We start from the raw sequence: 19521 nt of genomic DNA on the forward strand, positions 1-19521 counted from the left end.
TGTTTCATCTTTCTACCCACCCACCCTCCACCGATATTGTTAAATAAAAAGATAATGCAATTAAATAGATTTACTTCATAAACTAAAAATATGTGGTATGCGTGAGATCCCATGTCAATTGTCAGGGTATGGTGAATATAATAATCAATTTTCCTAATTTGAAAGGTATGGTGAAAGAATATAACATGTGAAATTATAAAGTTTAAGATCTATAAACACAATAATTGAACCTATGCCCATTCAGGCTTTCAGCTATACCACTTTTTTTTCTTTTTATGCGACCGACAATAAATTCACCTTCTATTCATGCATATAATTTGAGCCAAATGCGGGTTTTCTTCACATGCATCTTTTAATTGGTCAATCACATCACATTATCTTCTACTACAAATCTAATCTAACACCAAAATTTTATGTGAGACAATGTGTTGATCTCGTCAATTTATAATCTTCTTAATTTTATATCAAAATAAAGGTTAAATATAAATTCTTAAATTTTTAAAAAATGGATGGTGAAGATTTAGGATTTTTAGTCGGCATTAGTATTATGTAAATATGGCATTAAGAGGTAAATGATCCGTTTGAGTATTTCATTACTCACACATTGATATTACCTATATTGCACTTCGAGCATTAAACCGTGCAACATACTTTATTAAAATACAACTATTTACGAATTCAACAACATTACAATTTTTTTTATATTATACAATGAATTAGGGCATTATGTATATTGACTTAGACATCCTATCAATGCTATGAATGACATTGTTATGTAAGTTATTACAGAAATATATAGATTATACTTATTTTTTTGCAATTGAGAATGAGTTTAAGTAGTAGTGTAATTAGGAAAATGACATATTTATAATTATATTCACAAGTTACAGAATTGAGATCAAAGTCATTGATTGGTCGAATAAATGTCAACTAATTTTCCAGATACATATTTATCAGAATGAATTGGTGGTCGAATGTTGCTTCAAAGTGCAATACTCCCACCAATTTTGTATCGTTTTTTAACGTATTAATATAGTAGAAAACTAAAATTGAAGTGAGCCGAACAGAAATCAGGAATCACACACCGTCGATCAACTTGGCCAGCTGGCGCACCTACAACTGGGTCCCACTAAATGAGTCGGTAGGTGGGCCCCACAGAGGAGTTAGAGAGAGAGAGTCATCCGGATCTGCGGCCCTATATATTCGCTGTTGCGCCTACCCTCCATAATCCTCTTTACTCTAATATCTTTCATATCTCTGCGCTCTCCAAATCAGGTAAGCACGCTGAATTGATGCGGAATTACATCTGTTGAATGTTGCATTCATTCTCCTTTTTAGATCTGTACCATTTCCTACCTAAGATGATAGTTTTTTGTCGTATACCAATCGTGAATCTACTGTTTTGAACTGAATCGGAGGAGTCTGTTGATAGGAAGAAGAAATGTGGCGGTGTTCCAGATTTAATTCGTCTTTCTCAGGATTTCCAGATCTTGTTCAACATTCTGTATTAGCCTATTAGGATTTAGTCTCCTGGTTTTCAGTTGATTATCCCGGAATTTCTATTGTAATTGAACTGTTTGATGGCTGATCTCAGTGTACGAGATTGTGATCTTAGTGTGACCTCGACAGACTATAGATCTATACTGCATCTTTCCCTACCAGAGTCACCCTGTTTGTTTTATGTGAATGACTTTGTTTGTAGATCACTTAGATGAGATGTTTATTCGTTCTAGTATAATTTTGTCAGAGTTTGTGCATATGCTTATTCTTTTCTGATGGAAATTAAATGAAGTTGTAATTTGTTGCCTACGAAAATGTTTCCTTGCTCATTAGAATAACGAGCTCCCACATTCGATCTTATATGCTTCAATAGGAATAGCATAATACTCAAAATCAGAAATACTTGCTCCTTAATTTGTTATCGGAAATGCATGATTTTGTTGAATACATATGAACAGTTCTTTCAGGTAGAACATGGACACCTTTCTCTTCACCTCAGAATCTGTGAACGAAGGGCACCCCGATAAGCTCTGCGACCAAGTCTCCGATGCCATCCTGGATGCTTGCCTGGAGCAGGATCCAGAGAGCAAAGTAGCATGCGAGACCTGCACAAAGACGAACATGGTGATGGTCTTTGGCGAGATCACAACCAAGGCCAATGTAGACTACGAGAAGATCGTCCGCGACACTTGCAGAGGTATTGGCTTCACCTCACCGGATGTTGGCCTCGACGCTGACAACTGCAAGGTCCTGGTGAACATTGAGCAGCAGAGCCCCGACATTGCTCAGGGCGTCCATGGCCACCTTACCAAGAAGCCCGAGGAGATCGGAGCTGGTGATCAGGGCCACATGTTTGGCTACGCCACTGATGAGACACCTGAGCTCATGCCTCTCACTCATGTCCTTGCAACCAAGCTCGGAGCCAAGCTCACTGAGGTGAGGAAGAACAAGACCTGCCCCTGGCTAAGACCCGATGGCAAGACACAAGTCACCATTGAGTACAGGAACGAGGGTGGCGCCATGGTTCCGATCAGAGTCCACACGGTCCTCATTTCAACTCAGCACGACGAGACTGTTACCAATGAGCAGATCGCAGAGGACTTGAAGGAGCATGTTATCAAGCCGGTGATCCCTGCGGTGTACCTTGACGACAAAACCATCTTCCATCTGAATCCCTCTGGCCGGTTTGTGATTGGTGGCCCACACGGGGATGCTGGGCTGACCGGCAGGAAGATCATCATCGACACGTATGGTGGCTGGGGGGCTCATGGGGGAGGCGCATTCTCCGGGAAGGACCCGACCAAGGTGGACAGGAGTGGCGCGTACATTGTTAGGCAGGCAGCGAAGAGCGTGGTGGCTTCAGGGCTGGCTCGCCGTTGCATTGTACAGGTGTCATATGCTATTGGTGTTGCGGAGCCACTGTCGGTGTTTGTTGATACGTACAAGACGGGGACGATTCCGGATTTGGAGATCCTTGGGCTGATCAAGGAGAGCTTCGACTTCAGGCCGGGGATGATGGCGATCAACCTCGACTTGAAGAGAGGAGGCAACCAGAGGTATCAGAAGACGGCTGCTTATGGTCATTTTGGGCGTGATGATGCTGATTTTACGTGGGAGACTGTCAAGACACTCAAGCCTAAAGCTTGAGTTTTTCTTGAAGGCGGATTGAACAATTATAGATTCAAGTATTTGAGTGAGGGAAATTGGAGGGTGGAGTTATTTGTTTCAACATATTTTTTTCTTCACACACGTTATCTGTTGTAGTCAAATTTCATGTCTGAGTGAAATTATAAGTAAAATAGTGTGGTGATGGTATAGTAGTACACTACTAAATTGTAGTAGTAACTAAGATGTAAAATCACCTAAAGCTTTCTACTCCATCACTTGTAATAAATGGATTACAGTATAATGTATGAAACGTAAGTTTTTTATACGCACTCATTATCTAATTTCAAAATATACAGAATACCGTACATGGAATTGGGGTTTGATTAGAGACGTAAAAAACTTGATTAAATTACAATAAGCATAGGTGTTGAAACGGCAACCGTATGCAGTAATCCAAGTATTAGATATGAAAAGTAAATCCTTAGTTGCCAAGCTGAACATAATACATCCAGCAAATGTGAAATGTGGGATTTTGATCAATTCCAGGGGAGCAAAGTGTAATAACTTTTGGTAGTCACTCAATTTCCTTACAACCAAACTTGTTGCATAATGCATCGGCAGCTGTTGAAATTCTTGATTTATCCTGAAAACCAAGGTCAATCAATTTCACTTGCCCAGCTCCATCCCCACTTCACTTGGGAAAACACACAAAGAATTGCCGAGATAAAAAGATTGACATATATACCTTTCCTTTCACGGTTACGATCAAAGAGCCTCCTCTTGATTCACGATACGCCCCTTCATGCCCCAAGAAAATCGGATTAGAAAACTACGAACCCTAAAAAGAACGATGAATATATAGTTTGTGACGAGAGAATTCTTACCAATGTAGAGATCAGGGTATTTACAAGTCATTTCAGACAGAGGCTGAGCTGCATCAACCTGCATTATAGATTATTGAAGCTCAAATTTCAAAGAAATACTATAAACACTGTAAATTCTCCTCGCAAGCAAAGCACAAACTATATGATGCATCTCATATCTATATATGCATTCATCTGAGATCAATTCTTGCTGAATGAGGATATAGGCACAGCGGATGGGCAAGACTCACATCGGAAAGTGTTGTTTCCAGTATCTTTGAAATAAATGGTTCGGAGATTACTAGAAGTCCGTTGGACGGTATCAGCTCGATCAAGCAATCCCACTCATTTTCCAGCTCAGAAGCATTTGTTGCAGTAAGAATGATGACATTTTGGCACTTGATCTACGAGGCGTAAATGGAAAAGTTTAACAACCATACTGCATTAGATGAGACAGAAAATGGTGAATCAAAAATTACATTTTAAACTTACCAAAGGAACTCTGAGTTTCTCATGATGCAGCAGCTCGGTGATGCCTTCAGGCAACTGTGCCATCTGAAAGGGAAAATCAGGAAAAAGTTTTTTAATAAAGTATTACCACTTTCTCAACACCAACTGCCACAACTTTTACCAAAGACAGAGCATCTAGAAGATCTTAAAATGAGGAGTTTTGTCCAGGATTAAAGCTGCTATTCCAGTTCTACCTCTCGTTGTAAGCATTTGACTCCATAAAAATCAAGACACAATATATTTGACGAACAATATCCAGGCATCTAGGTAATTGAAAAACAAAATAGCATCTGAAGAAACATCTTTCAACACATTACAAGCAAATAAAAACAAAACAATTTGAACCAAGTATCAGTGCCAGCAGAAAAATTTATCTCTTAAAATCGTAGTTGCAAAACAAAGAAACTAGGCCTTACGTCTAATTCGTTGCATAAACATTTTTGTGATTTTCGTTGATCACTTCTCGCGTATTTCAAGATGCAGCTTCGGTAGACTATAACAAAGAAGTAAAAAAATTATACACCATGTTACCTCATTCCTATCTCCTGTGCACCTTTCACCTAGTATATGCCTTAAATATTCTTCAAATTCTTCGTCAGGAGCCTTCAGGGAAAAAAGTAAAACAGTGTAAGTAAATACAGTAACACTGGAATACAGCTAGCTCGATATATTTGCAACACCAGCAAACTAGTCATAAAATTTCTTCGTTCCTAGCTAGAGCATAAGATAGAACACTAATTTAATATGGCCCACCACAGCAACAGCAGACACTTAGTGCCTCAACTATCAAGTCACACGTAAAACTAGAGATTAATTATATTAGAATAATATACCATCCGAACACCGAAAGCTTTAGCAACACCAGCTACAGTGAGATCTGAGGGCAGTGGGCCAACCCCACCATATATGAAGACCTACATCAACAGTTTCAAGTATCAATGCCACATCGAGGTGAAATTACATCATATAATCCTCCTCCCATACCAAAAGTTGGTGACAGCTGTCCCTCGTACTTCCCCACACACAACAAAAACTATAAAAGCTGACTCATACTACAGAAGGTTTACCATATCACAACTGGACTTTAGTCGCTCGACTTCATCTGCTACAGAATCAATCTGGAAAGATAATATCGATGAGTAGAATACTTAAACAGGAAGTCAACAAAGGGAGTATTCAGACATATCATATACTACTAAGTAAAAACTTAAAACTGCACTACATAAAAATTCACAAACCAAGCTGCCAATTTAGTGGATATAAAGAAAATTATGGATACTGAGTCGAGGTGCATAGATTACCCATCTGAACATATAATTATGACAACCAGGTCCATGCTAAGTTTGCTAACAATGTACATTATAATACTCCTAATATACAAAAATAATAATGAGAAAGAGAATAAGGATATGTGTGAAAATTCAGTAAATACCGAAAAACTTACATCGTTTCGGCTAACAGCAATATGTGAAACAGCCCACCCTACAGAGTGGAGCTTTCTACACAGTATGGGCATCATCCGATCCTCGACAGTGCCGAACCTGAGCTATGGATCCAACACAAAATTCTCACTTAGCAAGAAGTCTCCGTGGGAGCTGCAATAGAAATATACACTACATTTATGCAGACCACCATTTCCAGATAGGTTATCCTTTTCCTTTAGATGCAAAGTTTTTCATGACAAGATGCAAATATCATTTCTAAGTATCAAAAACTGATACCTCTATCAGATACGACCAAACAAGATAACTGAGACACTGAAATGAGAAAGATGGAATTCAAAACACAGCAATGCTTGACAGCCAACCTCATTTATAAATACCACATAATAAGAGCATCAAGAAAAATGGAGAAAAGGTCAATATATTTTTGCAATAGAACTGCATCACTTACAGAATTTCATCTCCCACAGCAATGATCGAGGCTGTAAAATTTCTTTTCAAATGTGAGTCATCCTGCTTAAAGCCATTGCTAGTAGCAGGTGATGGCTGAGATGTGCCCTTTTTAACTCTTCCTGCTCTTTCCAATCTTCCGTCCGGAAGCAGATATGCAGGTTTGTAATTCTGTTCATTTCCGTTTGTCTTGCTACGGCACAATAGTGCATTAGGAACTGTATCGTTAATGCTACCAATTGAAGTGTAACTGCAGAAACAAATTAAAATAGTAGAATGACTGAGTACCAAACAGTGAAAATAAAATCCACAAAGGAAAAGAAAAAACGGGGCCCAACAAATTTATTGCCTGAATGTATGTACAGGTAACAGGAAACATAAAAATGTTCCCTGCATAAATATAAGCAAAATAGCATTAAGTAAATGCTACTATAAGTTTTAACATTTTTATCAAGAAATTTTGAAGAATGGTAAAGATTTACCCTTGATCATAAAGGCTGCAGTATGGAACCTTGCAAGTCAAGAGAAAGGCCCAAACATCTCTGCCATGAAACATTAAAAGGTGAGACCTCATATTAATGCAGAAACACATAACGATCCTATATACGTGATATAACATACCATGAATATGTAAAAAAAACATATCACAAGAATGTGGAAGTGCAATTATTCAGGAAAGAGATGTATATGAGAATTTTGAAAAGAAATGCACACACAACTTTGATCTACTGAACTGACCTGTATGACCAATCCAAGATGGGATTCACTCTCATGAAAGCTGGCCATCCAGGTGAACTCGGTGAGAACTGCTCTTGCCCAACCTGAAGATTAAGACCATTTTCTCAGTTGTACTAACTTATTATGCTCAAAAACCTAAGAGCAAGTTGTTAACATACAGCAGTTGGATCACCAATTCGAACACCGAGAAAAATAGCTCTAATAGGATGTGCTTTTAAAAGGGCCTCCAAGCCAGACTTGAAATCTAGGCGAATGATGTCCATCTGCAATTTATAGCTGCCAAATTGTAAACAACATATCAATAGTCAATCATAAATAACATTAAATTTAAAAGATTAGAGAAAAGGGTATCAAAGGTGTATGGGGTAGAAGAAGTTATATTGACATACATAGATGCTGTGTCATAAGTGAATGAGTTGATTTCGGGGAAAACTGAAGAACTCTCGAAATAAATGGTCCGTATTGGAAATGTTATTTCAGCATCGTCAGCTGACAGATTCTTTCCAACCTCATGCAAATAATGGCCTGCCCTAAGAAGGTGCAACAAAACCTGCCAAAACAGAATCGTGTAAATGGGAAAGGCATGATGAGTTTGGCATGGGAGACGGACCCTGTGCGTCTATGTAAGAACTTACAGTTGAATCTTTTCCACCATTAAAGCTGAAGGCGACCTCTTCAACTCTGTTGATACAATCAATTTAGTGTTTAATCTAATTTTTCTCTGCGGCACTAATAACAACGCTAAACAACCATTTCTATATACTCGCATCAATGACTAAGATCATATAAAAAGCCAATATATTGCTTTCCTTCAACTGAAACATGCCTCAAGAAATGCTCGCGAGTTTCTACAACATTTTTTCCTCAAAACAACAAATTCCATACCTAGATCTCATATTTCCACCAGTTCATCACAATCAAGCATTTGAAATCATCATTTATACAAAAATTTAAAAACTAAACGCTGAGGGCAAACACAAAAGAAAGGCACGTACGAGTAAAGAGCAAGAGCTCTTTGGATTACGTAAACGGCATTGTTGTACTTTGTCTTCAACCTTGTGTCATCACTTTCTCTTATGGCCTTATCGATCTCCATTTTGACTTTATATCAAAGTATCAAACAATCCTTCTGCACGGTTCCAAAAGGACATAAAATTTTCACACACAAAAAAAGAAAATCAAACAAAATCATCTTCGAATTCATGAAACTGACATAAAAAAGTAGCTTTCTAGAAATACAAGAGCTGAAACATACCACAACAAATGCCCACTTCCAATCAATCCTCTTTCTGAAAACTAAATTATCAATTTTTCAGTAAACTCTAGAAATATTTCATGGTCAGAACCACAAATCGATTCGTTAGATGAAAAACTTAATTGGGTTTTCCATAGATTCAAGACATTCAAATTTTACGATTTACATTGAAAAACAAAAAAAAAAACTAAATCTTCACCAATTACGTCTAACGATAATATACTGCTGAATGAATCAACACGGAAATAAAGGCATGTTAATTACGCAAATTCAGATATTTACTTGGAGATTTAAGCTGGAAAAGCGCACGAAACGTTACCTTGTTTCAAAGACTCGTGGAGAGTAGGATTTAAGAAGGTTCGCATATTTATAAGAATCCTTTTCAGAAATAATTCTGCGTCGCAATTTATTTATATTATTCGGACTAATTTTCGGTTTGCTCAACAATAAAATTAAATAATTGTCTCCATTGGTACCGAACAATAAGTTATCAAACTTTTTAGAATTTTTCTTAAACGAATCAATACTTATTTTAAATTATATCCTAACTCCCATTGTTTTTATTTTTTATATTTACACCATTAATTTTCCAAAATAGAAATATTCCATGTGAAATTGATCGAATCAAAATATAGCGTTGAATTCAAAGATTGAACGAAAAGGATTGCTTTCATTTCAACGTTCGTATTTCTCATCCTCTCTCGTTTATTTAGATTTTAGATAAATTTTACATTGAGCTGAATATTCTAAAATGATTGGTTTGTATTCAAAATTTTGCAGTCTTCTCTTTTGTTGATACCTAACTTTATGGCTTGTCTTTTTAGATAACATTGTAAATTAAATGAAAAAGATTTTGATATAAAAGTGTCTTTTTTTTCTTTATTTTGGAGAAATAAAAATGCATTAATTTTAGGTATTACGGTGTATTGAAGAAATGTTGTGATGCGTTTTCTTCTTTTATCCGTTTAAAGAAACTATAGCTCAATGTGGTAGTAGTATCAAATTCTTTTGATAGTGAATTTGTGATATTTAGTAGTCGTTATCAAATATAAATATATTGATAATTATGTTTTATTTTTAAATTTCTTTTGGTTAGATATATGCACTTGGCTTTGTACTACGACTTATAGAAGTCATTTTCAAATACAAATATATATCAAACTAATTTTGGGGGGTATTTGGTCCTTTTCGAATACACACCTAATTAATGTATGTAGTATACATTTAAATCACATTATCTAAGAGTTTATCATAAAAACAAACTTCGTGTCTCAATTCGTGAAGGTGGGTTTTCACCTAGCGAATAGATAACAATAATATGTCTTTATAATTATATAAGTACCAAGTCAATGAATTAATTCTGAAAAGTCAATGCAATAATTCCAACAAAAATTGCCAAGTTTCTGAGGAAAATCCACCACGAATACAATTATTCAACAGATAAATTTCAATAAGAAATTGCATAGGAAATTCAAGCAGCCACAAAAAAATACAAGTTGCAATTGTCTTTGACCAACATTTCAAATCGATAATTAAAATATAAAAATAGAACACAAAATTTGTTAGTAGATGGAAATTTCACCATATGTATATTACGGGGGTGTTTGTTTGGTATGATAGCCCTAGATATTGGCTTCTATCTAGTGTTTGATTGGTATGATATAACTACACGAGGACCCGGTATAAACTCCATGACCCGGAAAGATTTATGATAGCTACATGTCATTTTCATATACGCCTAACCAGGCTGAAGGCTATGATTGAAGTTATGTTGCCGATCCAGATTGTGTTCTACACATCGGTTGTCTAAAACACCCCTCCCCTTCCTCCCCTCACTTCATTTGCTTTCCAACAACTGACGGCAGTCAAGAGGCCACTGAACCCAAATTGCAGAAGCCCTAATTAAGAGGAATGGGGGTGAATGTTCCGAGAATCGCAGTGGCTCGAGGTCTCCAAACAAGGCCTCGACTGCATGGGCATGTCAGCCAGCTATGGCCAGCGGAAGCCCGAAGATGAGATGATCCAATTTATACACCACGCCATCAACTCCGGCGTCACGTTTCTCGACACCTCCGACGCCTACGGTCCCCACACCAACGAAATTCTTATTGGAAAGGTATTATTTCTCTCTGCTTAAGTTCTGAATTCAATCGATTGAATTAGTGTATTCGAGTATTCACTCGTGGAGGTTCAATCTGTTTGCGATTTGTGCTAATTAGTTGATTGATCCTGTTTGGTGATTTTCCGCCGAGTATTATTGTTCGAACACTTCAGAGAAGAGATATTCAAGTTAAGATGTACTTGTGCAGTTATGCATTGTGATTTTGACAATCTTCATGATTATTTGAGCTTAATTTATTTGAGGAGATTCTCATGGAGGCTGAGATTTGAATAAAGTGCACTATGATTTTCTTGAACTATTTACTATTATGTTGAAATTGTTGCAGGCTTTAAAAAGGGGTTGAGGGAGAAAGTGCAAATTGCTTCAAACTGGTTCCTTTTCTGCTTCGTATTGTGCCATAGGTTTCATCATTTAAATTTAGTTATTTTGTGGTTTGTAACTTGAAAACTCATCTCCAATTCGATGATGTATGGAAATTTTATTTTACAAAAAGTGGATAGCAAAATTATGTATTTCAAACTCATCTCTAATTTGATGATGAATGGAATTTACATGCTATGTTTATGAGGGCATATTTGTCAATCAGTGTTGCTATCATGGTTTTGTAGTAGCCCAACCAAAGACCAAATAAGTTATATGATTATCACTATCAGCCCAAACAAACGTCCGATTGAGATATAATACTATCAGCACTATCATGTGAAACCCTATACAACTACCCTATCATACACAATACTCTCATACCAATCAAACGAACCCTACTAGTACTATAAATTTATAATTCAACTAATACAGTAGCATGAGCATCTACGAAGCCAGTAACACAAGACAAGCAATACCTCCAATTTTGAAATTCCTACACCAACAACTGCGATTCAGCAGTTCCATGATCATCCGCTAGCGACATTCATTTTTCTCGATTTAGTCTTCTTCCCATGCTTCGACCATCTTCTGCGCGTATAGAAATGAATGCAGTTGTGAAAAACACGTCCAACTCAAAAGGCTCGGGAGAAAAATATGGTTGAAGAACTTACAGATAAAGGAACTGGTCCATCAAAAGGCTCCTCCTTGAACGTGCTCGAGCTAATGATTAAAACATTACAGAAATATGAACTTTTATTATCAATTGTTTTGGTCGTTCTCATTTTGTTGATTAGCATAAAAGAAGAGATATGAGTGCGAACATACCAGTGCATCGTTGGCTCCTTAGGCTTTCTCTGGGAAACACTAGATCGATCACCTCTCCAAGCTCTTCGCATTTCATGCCAGGCTATTGCTGCTGCAGGAGTAGACCCAAATAGATTCCAAGATACTCTGCTCAAAAACAAAAAGGACGAGATCAGTATAATCCATTAAATGAAGAATACTTCTAAGGAACAAGAAACATATTATACTTCAAGAAACATAAGCAGTTGCAAGGGATTAACCATAGTTGACAAAGAGAGTGTTGTGGTCATCTCCATTAGCAGTCCTCTTTTCTATATTCACAACACCCGAACTTCCCAGGCGGTGGTCTGTGTATAGGCAAAAATTGATGGTGTTACTGTCCATCTTCAGAAAAAAATGTCCACTAGCTCTCCAGATGCTGAAAAAACACCAATGTAATCAGGAAAAAGTCTTAACAATCAAGATGGTTCAACACACTACGCTCACGAGAAAACACTTCACTATCAAGCACAAACAACAGTGATCCGGTGAGGTATAAAGAAATGGGAAACGAAAGAGTATAAAATTTCCAAAAGGAATAGATTTCATTCTTTGATCCCCAAAAAGTACTTGATACTAAAAGTAAATTGAGCTACTTACCATCAAGAATGATCAGAACGAATTTAAACAACAAGGGCAGGTTAAAGTATTTCAGCCACAGGTAATTAATGAGATTTGAACTATTCTACGAATGTGAACATGCTAGTTGCTACTATCACTATCCTGTTTGAATGCATTGAGCAGTAAAATTATCCCAACAATTTACACTGTAACACTTATTTTCTGCACCCCCGTTATCTCAAATCAAGATGCACTACTATCAACTTGATATCTTTGAATCCAACAAACAAGCCTCACATATCATTTATAGTCATATAATGCATGTGAAGGGATCTTGATCTCTACAAAACAACCGAGTCATTGTAGAAAAAACAGAAATATGAGTAAACAACTGTCCAATAAAACTTATGCTTGATTGTTTATCCACTTTAAACTATATACAAAGCCTTCATCCTATTACTCGGTTTCTACACCCAGAAGCAATGTGAATCATATCTTGCCATCACCCCCTCAATGTACTGCAAACCAAAGGCCATAGTCATGTATATTCTCCAGCATTGTGATCCTATCACTCAATGGCACTCAATTCAATAGCCAAACTTGAATTAAAAAACAATACTTACAGAAGCCCACAACAGCATAGCTTCGAAAATTTTAAAATATACTCCAACAACCACCAACTCCACATAAAATCCAACAGCAATCAAAGCTAAAGAGCCGATGATAAGAGTTCTAGATAACATGGATGATTCTTCCAAGTTCAAAACAACAAGCATTTCATTCAATGATTAACAACGAGTTTCAAGAAATAAGAAAAGAAAAAGGCCTAACCTTCAAAAAAGAGAGATGGGATTTCGGTTTAGCTTCAAACTGCAGGAGTTGCCATTGAAAATGTTAGCAACCTATTTTTAGATGTTTATCCGGAAATAATATGAATAGTTTCAACTTTCAACACCAAAAAATTAAGTTTTTGAGTTGAGTTGAATATGTTCCTCATTATTGACCTGAAAATAATACCCATCAGAGTTTGAGGTGGATTGCGAGATTGAGGTCCACTGAAAATGTGATCGGATTGCCGATGGTTTTCCCAATTAGAAGAATAAAAGTATTTTAATATTTCTCATAATTTTATATATTATTGGTCTCTATAGGAAAAACTAAAATCCAATGCCCTTTAAAATGAGTATGGAATTGAATTAAAATCCAATGCCCTTTGGATAAAATGAGTATGGAATTGGAATAGAAAGATACAAATGAAATGATATTACCTCATATCATTTTTATTTCGTTCTCTCATTCATTCCATTGTAAGTAAATAAAATGAAAACATGAACTATAGTATTTCATTTCATCATATTAAAAAGGATCTCATAATTTTAATGAATATGTTGTTTTCAATGAGTACATATAGACTTGATTCAAACTCGAATTACATTGATTAGTTTGTCTCTAAATTTTAAATTTTTTGTCAAATTCTAATTTTGCAATACTAATTATAAATTATGAAGGTAGATTACTGAATTATTGTTTTGTTCTAATTTTGCAATAAATTAAAATTTGGCCGATAACTCACATATGTGACATTATCTGATGTCAACCAAAATTATAATTATACTAAATTAAATAAATTCATTTATTAAATTAAAATTTCCATTAAGCTATATAAGTATCACAATCTTAATTGTCTGTAAAATCGAAATAAATAAATAGTTTAATAATTTACCGACATATTTGAAGTTGATATACAAATAAGAATTGAAACAAAGTTTACAAATTTTTCAAAGGAAAATACGCGTATCTAATATGTATTGCTACTATGAAAGGAAAGAAACGGTTAAGAAAAACATGCTCTTTATTTTTCTACCTTCACTAATACACATCCTTTAATATAGTCAATTTACAAGGTATAATGAATAAAACTGAGATGTACACAACAACCGACCTTAGCTCAGTTGGTAGAGCGGAGGACTGTAGTGTGTTTGCTGAAATCCTTAGGTCGCTGGTTCGAATCCGGCAGGTCGGATTTTTTGAGATGACTTTTATTTGTCAAAGAAATATACTACTAAGTTGAACACCAAAAACTAGCAAAGAAATGGAATCTAAGAAACTAATATCTCACTCATCCTACTTCGTATTTTTGTAACATCGATTTAATTTAGTCAATTTACTAATTAGTTGACCGAAATATTTTTTAGAGTTTTTCCGCTAACTTGATCTCACCTCTGATCTCATCCTACATAATGTTTTATGGTATCTATTTTAAAAATGTGACGATATTGGACTCCCTTTCCGTATGTTATAAAGGCCCAATTTGCGGCCCAAGAAAGTAAAGTGAAAAAAACGATTAGTGGGGAAGACGGCATCAGAAGCAGCAGCAGCGAAGGAGATGGCGCGTAGCATCACGTACATCACCAGCTCTCAGCTTCTCCCGCTCATCCGCCGCCCTAACATCGCCATCATCGACGTCAGGTGAGCTTCCAACTCAACGCTGTTTATACTCATTATTCGCCCCATAATTTTTTTCTACTAGCTGAATCAATTTCTCATTACGATCCTCACATGATGAAGTCAAAACTTGTTTCTTTCTCAAAATCTAATTTTAGGGATGACGAGAGGAGCCACGACGGCCATATTGCGGGATCCTTACACTATGCGAGCGATACGTTTATGGATAAATTACCAAATCTCGTTGAAGCTACCAAAGGCAAGGATACTCTCGTTTTCCACTGCGCTCTAAGCCAGGTATTCATTTCTTCCTCTCTTTTTTTGTATTTACAGGTCAACATTTTGGCGATCATGCTTGATCTTTTATTCTGCGGGTTGCTATAGTGGATTTAGGGTTATTGGCATACAGTTTTCTTCAATTATAAATAGGTTGGGTTTGGAAGTGCTCTAGTTCAAGAGTGTAGTTGAATTCATCCGGCCAAAACAGTTTGCGTATTGTTTTGCTCCTAACCCTATGTTTGGGTGATTTTTGATTGCATTAGATGCGTTTTCTATTGTTATGGGGATGGGTTGGCCACTTTTTTCTCTTGCTGTTACTTTTTTCTTTTCTTCTATTGTATTATCTCTCAAACCAGAATAATGGAATGACTAGATTACTCATATTGAATTGCTAGCTCAATTGATCTTTGATACCATCTGAACAACCTCGGTTCAATTGGAATAAGCCTGTGAGTTATTTTTGGTATGATGAGGCATGCTGAGCCTTATAGAGTAAAGAGCATATCAGATGGCACAGCTTCTAATTTGTGTTTGTAATATATCTACCTTCCTGTGCTTTAGTGATCGATGTAGGTTGTTTTTTTTCAATGACTGCATTTTTGAAATTGCTTGGCTTCTTTTGGTAGTGTATTATCCCAGCCAAATAACTGAAAGCGGAAACCTTGCAGTTGAGTGCATTATATAAGAAATAACACTCTGGTTTTTGCTTTTGTATCATGAATCCATGATAGTGATGCTTGGATCTAATAGTGGGTTGTGTAGTGGTTCTGGTGCTGGTTGTTTTTAGTCATTAGTTCAACATGTAGCTAATGTGGTTCGAGTAATAATGGTATAGAAGTTGCAGAGTTTTGGAAATCCCGCACTTGACACGAGTTACAAGCTTACAACTGTTGTGGAAGGAATTTTTTTGTTGTCGAACATTGGAGTACAAATGAGAAGGGAAACCACAAAAATGAAATGATTGAGAACAGAGAACTCAAAGTAGTATTGTACTGCCTCAACACATATTCTGCTATTGAATTCCTTTTCTTGATAGCTTTTACCCCTTGATACACACGTTATGTGATACTCTATCAGCCATGATTTAGAGATAACCTCTGCCACCAACACACTATAATCACAGCTTTTCTTTTTGAAACATTAGGCACTTGAGACAATCATGTTTGCTTGATGCCTTGCTCCTGCATCTGTTGCAATAACGGCTTGAGACTTTGCATCTTCCCACCTTCTCTCTCATTTTCCGTTTCTATCTTGACATAAGACCAGCTTTCTGAAGATTAGGTGCCAAATTTTTGCAGGTTCGAGGACCCAAATGTGCTCGAAGGTTTGCTGAGTATGTTGCTGATGCGGAAGATTTGGGAGTGAAAGATATAGTAGTTCTCGAGCGTGGATATAATGGTTGGGAATCTTCGGGTAGGCCTGTTTGCCGCTGCAACAATGTTCCCTGCAAGGGTGGTGAGTCAAAACCCTAATGCTTCTATGAAGATAGGTGGCTGCAAGAAAATAATTTTTGCTATAGCCCTTATGATGGGACAAGTGCATTGATATTGAATTACAAGTAATGGTGTGAGGAATTTTCTGCAATACTTATTTAATTCGTTATGTTTAATGGTATATTTTCTTGTTGTATGTTACTGCCATGTATATTGACCAGACTTCAAAGAACGAAACGTGAAAAATAAACTTCTGGGATAGATTGCTGGATTCATCACAATTTGCACTCTTTACATCATTTTTCAATCATTGCAGTTAAACCACTAATTTTCAGTTTTGTACCTTTTCAAGATGCCAGAAGATTATCCAGGATTCAGGATTTCTGGGCTTGTTTGAATCGAAAGATTGGACTTACCGAGAAGATTTGAGGATTTCCAAATAGACAGTGTTAGTGTCATTTTCAGATTTTTGGAGAAAAGTACCCCCGACATTTTACTGGTGTTTGTATCATATTATTTCTAATCAAATCAAGATGCTTCATTGTTTATGTTTTTCTCCACAGCTTTCTACCTTCTATCTCTAAAATTCCTTAATTTCCTCATTCTCATTCTTCATTTATGTATCTGCCGCAGCCACCCTCCGCTTTCACACCAGCACCACCGAACCCTCAGATCTAATCATATTACTGGTGTTTGTATCATATTATTTCTAATCAAATCAAGATGCTTCATTGTTTATGTTTTTCTCCACAGCTTTCTACCTTCTATCTCTAAAATTCCTTAATTTCCTCATTCTCATTCTTCATTTATGTATCTGCCGCAGCCACCCTCCGCTTTCACACCAGCACCACCGAACCCTCAGATCTATAGCGCACACTTCTAATCATAATACACTTATGTGTTCATCCATTTAGATTACCAAACAAGTCCGGTATACTAATATGACTTCAACTAATTCATATTAGCATTTCACACCAATCAAAATTATCTGGAGTACATTTCAGTTTTAAAAGTTAATGAAGTGGAGTATTAAATCCTAATAGGCTACTTTGAAATGGCACCTCTAAAATATGTCCACACTAATGAGAAAATAATAATCTACTCCCTCCTTCGTGAATAGAAGTCTCATTTCTTTTCTGCACGGATTTTAAGATATGTTATGAAAAGTGAGTAGGAGAAAGTTAGTAAAATATGAGTTTCAATTGTTTATATTAGTTTTAAATGATATGTGACTAGAATGAGTTAGTTGAATGCGATATCTATTTACCATTTATAGTAATTATTCACTGGGATTCCTATTCGTGGACGTAGAAAAATAGAAAAACGAGACTCATATTCGCGGATAGAGGGAGTAACACTGATTTACAATTTTTTTTACATTAGATAAAAATTTTAAATTACAAAAAAGAGGTGAAAACAATGATTTATTTGTGGGCGAAAACAATAATTGGTTAGCATATGAGAGTTGTATAAAAAAAAAACTAGTGTAATGCAGTCGCAAATCAGCGCGCATTCGGCCACTCCGACAGTCAATCCGACCACCGCGGACATGGTAAAGCCTCGATATTCTCAATCGCTCCCGCTCTATCTTACCACACCATCTTCTATTGGTAATTCATCCCGTTTTGCAGGTTTGCCTGGCTTGTTTGTTGCCGCTGTTTCTCGTCCCAATCGTTAACTTATTGCCGGTCATCTTCGATTTGATCATGGTACCTTCAATTTTTATAATCTAGGTTCCGATCCTTGATTTTGGGGAACTCAATTGATTTGATTTGACCGGAAATTGTGTTACAGGCGAAGGTTTACTGATTGTTTGGATGGGAGTATCGGAAGCCGGCGAGATCGCCTCCGGCGTGCCCTATTAAACCCTCCGCCGCACAGACTGCCGTCAATGGTTCAGTAAGTATTGATTATTGATTTCTGATGGCTTTTGTTCAGGGTTGGGAACAATTTGACGTTTTTATTCGAGAGTTATGTGAGTGAAATTCAATGCTAGTAGATAAATATAGAGCTCATGTTAGATGCTTCTCTTTTTCTCTCTTAAATTTAGGTCAAGTTTTGAAATTGGGTTAACAATTGGCTAGAATGAATGCTATAATTCGCTGGCATTTAATATGCAGCTAGTTAACAAGAAGATATATTTGAATCTGCATTGTAAACTATAGTAATTCACTTCGGTGGTTGATAAATGATATCAACACGAGTAGCCCTTGTGCGCAGGTCATTCATTGTATTCATGTAGCCTCTGCTTGCTCCTCATGTACAAATTGTCTTGTTTGTATGCTGCAATCCCAGTACATGATCATAGCATCTTATAGCAGGGTGTGTTTATTGCTGTCAAGATCTGAATTTTAGTTGCTTCATGTCATTCCATGTTTCATTCTTTAGTAGAACTCTGAAATTGTTTAAGAAGATTTGATAGTTAAATTCTTTAACTGGTGTGCCATTGCATTTCAGTTATTACTGAATTGGTCAATAAAGTAGGACACCTTGTGTAAAAGATTTCAGGTAAAGAGGACCTTGCTGCTGCTGCTGCTGCTGCTGTTCCGTCACCAAAACCAGTTGGAGTTGATGATGTCAAGCAAGATTAAAGATGATCTGTATCTTGTGTAGACCACAAGTGATTTCCTATCTGGAGTGAGGAAGTTCTTAACTTAAATGTTGAAATGTAATGTTTATTGACAATGTCCGACTACACTGTATCATGAATTATTTTAGCCTAATCTACCACCAGGCCACCAGTTAATCTTTTATTCTAATTTCCGAAAAAAGATGACGAGCACTAACCAGCAGACATATACACGAGAATCCATCACCAGTCCACCACCGCGATGCCTTCTCTGGACTCTACTTAGCCATCAATGCTCCCTCAGCAGCCAACGAACGCCTCCGTGTTTGAAAACGGAGACCCCTCGGCGGTGCGGGTGCCGGTAAGGAAGCAGGTGGCGAAGAAGGATCAGTTTATCATACAATGAGCGGATTATCACACAATGACTCCATGAACTTCAATTGCAGTTTTTTACAGAGAGGAGAAATAAGAGATGAAAAAGGAGAAGAAAGCAAGAGTACAATAATTGAAAAAAAATTAAAGATGATTTATGACTAAATG

At 36.6% G+C, this 19521-nt stretch overlaps 3 protein-coding genes, 2 long non-coding RNA genes and 1 other non-coding gene across 10 annotated transcripts; 4 read left to right on the forward strand and 2 right to left on the reverse strand.

Annotated features, from left to right (window-relative positions):
• Nucleotides 1–1157: 1157 nt before the first annotated feature.
• On the forward strand, nucleotides 1158–3437 carry LOC121765028 (S-adenosylmethionine synthase 3-like). Of its 2 annotated transcripts, none has more exons than XM_042161068.1 (2): nucleotides 1158–1275; nucleotides 1968–3437. In XM_042161068.1, exon 2 carries the CDS (start codon nucleotides 1975–1977, stop codon nucleotides 3145–3147), a length of 1173 nt encoding a protein of 390 aa, XP_042017002.1. In that variant the 5' UTR covers nucleotides 1158–1275; nucleotides 1968–1974; the 3' UTR covers nucleotides 3148–3437. The 2 variants fall into 2 exon arrangements, with proteins under 2 accessions (XP_042017002.1, XP_042017001.1); XM_042161067.1 differs by having other exon boundaries at nucleotides 1165–1275; nucleotides 1959–3437.
• LOC121765027 (FAD synthase-like) lies at nucleotides 3412–8807 on the reverse strand. Of its 4 annotated transcripts, XM_042161065.1 has the most exons (18): nucleotides 8686–8700; nucleotides 8367–8400; nucleotides 8107–8240; nucleotides 7747–7792; nucleotides 7501–7661; nucleotides 7270–7387; nucleotides 7112–7194; nucleotides 6856–6915; nucleotides 6375–6623; nucleotides 5926–6022; nucleotides 5549–5599; nucleotides 5315–5395; nucleotides 5013–5084; nucleotides 4464–4526; nucleotides 4223–4375; nucleotides 3993–4050; nucleotides 3854–3906; nucleotides 3412–3751 (listed from the first exon to the last, which is right to left on the reverse strand). In XM_042161065.1, exons 3-18 carry the CDS (start codon nucleotides 8205–8207, stop codon nucleotides 3683–3685), a joined length of 1515 nt encoding a protein of 504 aa, XP_042016999.1. In that variant the 5' UTR covers nucleotides 8208–8240; nucleotides 8367–8400; nucleotides 8686–8700; the 3' UTR covers nucleotides 3412–3682. The 4 variants fall into 4 exon arrangements, with proteins under 4 accessions (XP_042016999.1, XP_042016998.1, XP_042017000.1 ...); XM_042161064.1 differs by lacking the exon at nucleotides 8367–8400 and having other exon boundaries at nucleotides 8686–8807; XM_042161066.1 differs by lacking the exons at nucleotides 8367–8400; nucleotides 8686–8700 and adding an exon at nucleotides 8649–8672.
• Nucleotides 8808–11092: 2285 nt separating this feature from the next.
• LOC121764708 lies at nucleotides 11093–13342 on the reverse strand. The gene is made up of 6 exons (XR_006042610.1): nucleotides 13260–13342; nucleotides 13087–13125; nucleotides 11916–12073; nucleotides 11677–11802; nucleotides 11523–11571; nucleotides 11093–11439 (listed from the first exon to the last, which is right to left on the reverse strand). It is a non-coding gene; the product is annotated as an uncharacterized LOC121764708 (long non-coding RNA).
• An 850-nt stretch (nucleotides 13343–14192) lies between these two features.
• On the forward strand, nucleotides 14193–14278 carry TRNAY-GUA. The gene is given in 2 exon segments: nucleotides 14193–14229; nucleotides 14243–14278. It is a non-coding gene; the product is annotated as a tRNA-Tyr (tRNA).
• Nucleotides 14279–14570: 292 nt separating this feature from the next.
• On the forward strand, nucleotides 14571–16687 carry LOC121764641 (dual specificity phosphatase Cdc25-like). Its single transcript, XM_042160662.1, has 3 exons — nucleotides 14571–14724; nucleotides 14859–14997; nucleotides 16278–16687. The coding sequence occupies exons 1-3, from the start codon at nucleotides 14642–14644 to the stop codon at nucleotides 16449–16451; spliced, it is 396 nt and encodes a 131-aa protein (XP_042016596.1). The 5' UTR covers nucleotides 14571–14641; the 3' UTR covers nucleotides 16452–16687.
• A 1120-nt stretch (nucleotides 16688–17807) lies between these two features.
• On the forward strand, nucleotides 17808–19165 carry LOC121764642. The gene is made up of 4 exons (XR_006042579.1): nucleotides 17808–17964; nucleotides 18044–18121; nucleotides 18207–18311; nucleotides 18914–19165. It is a non-coding gene; the product is annotated as an uncharacterized LOC121764642 (long non-coding RNA).
• Nucleotides 19166–19521: the final 356 nt, after the last annotated feature.

This window comes from Salvia splendens, chromosome 14, assembly GCF_004379255.2.
Source record: "Salvia splendens isolate huo1 chromosome 14, SspV2, whole genome shotgun sequence".
Classification (NCBI taxonomy): Eukaryota; Viridiplantae; Streptophyta; class Magnoliopsida; order Lamiales; family Lamiaceae; genus Salvia; species Salvia splendens.